Source organism: Corvus brachyrhynchos, unplaced genomic scaffold (assembly GCF_000691975.1).
Source record: "Corvus brachyrhynchos isolate BGI_N302 unplaced genomic scaffold, ASM69197v1 scaffold183, whole genome shotgun sequence".
NCBI lineage: Eukaryota > Metazoa > Chordata > Aves > Passeriformes > Corvidae > Corvus > Corvus brachyrhynchos.
Window position 1 is genome coordinate 169952 of NW_008236926.1, and position 1961 is coordinate 171912.

At 50.8% G+C, this 1961-nt stretch overlaps 1 protein-coding gene across 1 annotated transcript in view; it reads left to right on the forward strand.

Annotated features, from left to right (window-relative positions):
- Window positions 1-488: 488 nt before the first annotated feature.
- The window catches only part of LOC108444597 (zinc finger protein 629-like), a 28497-nt gene continuing 27024 nt past the window's right edge, over window positions 489-1961 (forward strand). The window contains exon 1 of the mRNA XM_017728272.1: window positions 489-1225. Within this exon, the coding sequence (XP_017583761.1) occupies window positions 974-1225 (252 nt within the window). The 5' untranslated portion in view covers window positions 489-973. The remainder of the gene's footprint in view (window positions 1226-1961) is intronic.

The window sequence follows — 1961 nt, forward strand, 5'->3', positions numbered from 1 at the left end:
CTTTGTTCTGGGTTTTGTTCAAATTCACACTAATGCCAGTGGGAGGGCCTGGGGACAAGGCAAATTTGCTTCTTGTCCCAATCTTATAATTTGTTGCTTAATTAAATGGTTCATCTTTTCTACCTGGCCACTACACTGAAGGTTATATGGTGTATGTAACTCCCAATCTATTCCCAGGTGGTGACTGATTTGTTGTACAATTTTTGAAATAAAATGTGGTCCTCTATCTGAAGACATAGTGGCTGGAACTCCAAAACAGGGTATTATTTCTTGCAACAGTGCTTTGGTCACCTCTCGTGCTTTAGCTGTCCTAGTAGGAAAGGCTTCTGGCCATCCTGAAAAGGTGTCTGTTAACACCAATAAGTATCAATACCCCCCTTTCCTGGGTAATTCCATTGTTGCCCAGGTCCACAGCCTTTCCCAATTTGTCCAACTTTAGGATTTGGAATATTCTTAGGATTAGTTTGGAGGCAAAGACCACACTGGTGAGTTACTGCACCTTGCAATCTCCTAGCCATAATCCTATCTTTCAAATAATTGGGCAAAGCATCCATTCCCCAATGTGTTTCCTCATGTTCTTTCTGCACCAGTGACCACAACAAATAAGAAGGTACTATAAGCTTGTTATCCTTAGTTATAGCCCATGCCTCCTGATTATAACTTGCATTTTCCTTTTTTTTTAAGTTTCTTATCTTTCTTGTTGTATTCTGGCCGACCTTCTTTTCTTTCCTTTTGCTTTGCATGCAGCGGGACCAGGTGGTGCTCGGCACAGGAACTAAGCACCACCGTTCTGCTCTTGTCCCAGGGTGCCTGGTTATACTCAGCCTTTGTGGGTTACAGCTGTATCATGGTATTTCTTGTCATCTCTTTGGTGAATTGTAACTCCCACCTTAATCTCTCTTGAGGCAGATCAGTGGGGTTCATTTCTCATGCCAGGTAAAACCAGCACGGTGTTTGAGAGGATTTTACAGTCATGAAACGCCCGGTGACTTCTAGAGAAGGACTTGGGCAGGAGGAACCCCTAAGCCAACACACTCACACCTTGTTTTTCCCTCCACACCAGGATTTCTCATTCCCAAACCTCGGCCAGATGGAGGAGGACGCTGTGAGGAAGAGGCAGATGCCACAGGACACCCAGGTGGGTGAGGAGGAAGTCCCTGCCCGTTTCCCCCTCTCTCCTGCTCCATCTCCCAGCCCAGCATCGCCCCCGGCTGCAGGACAACCCCGCTGCCAACGCTGTCCTGCTGGGGACGGACTGGGGGGATCTCCTTCCCCTTCCCTGTGGCACGGAGGCAAATCCCATCCTCTCCTTGTCCTTCCTCCCCCAGACAAGGAGCTGAGGACGGAGCCCAGGGAGGACAAATTGCCCAGGGAACTGTGAGGAGGAAAGACCCACCCTGTGCTGGGAAGGCAGGGTTCGGACCTGGTGGTCCATGAGCAGCTTCACGCTGGGGAGAAGCCCCACAAGTGCGAGGAATGTGGGAAGAGCTTCCACTGGAGATCCCCCCTGATCCATCACCAGATGATCCTGTTGGGGTTTTAGGAGCTCTCCTGGTTTGTTTTTTTTTGTGCTAAAGGAATTTTCCCTATACATGTTGCTGGGGAACAAATGGCTGGGTACTTCAGAAAAACAAAAGAGCTGGCCACTCCTTTTGTTTCACCTGGGTGTGTGGGCAGTCAGTCTAGCCTTTTCTACGTTGTAGCCCTGCTCACCCTGCCTGCCCAGACCTCCGGGGGGTTTCCCGTTCCCCATTTGGATACATCTCGTCTGCTACCTGGGATTTGTGCTCGTCCCTGCTGTTCCAGTCTGCCATTACAGCCTGCTGTTCCCAAGGGTCCAGCCGGACACCAGGGCCAGCCGCCTGGGGTTTGTGAAGCCTTTGTTCCATCCCTTCCCGGGATCCCAGGGCACCAGTGCCGCGTGCTCCCCGAGCTCGCTCCGGAGCGCCCCCTGCAGCGCC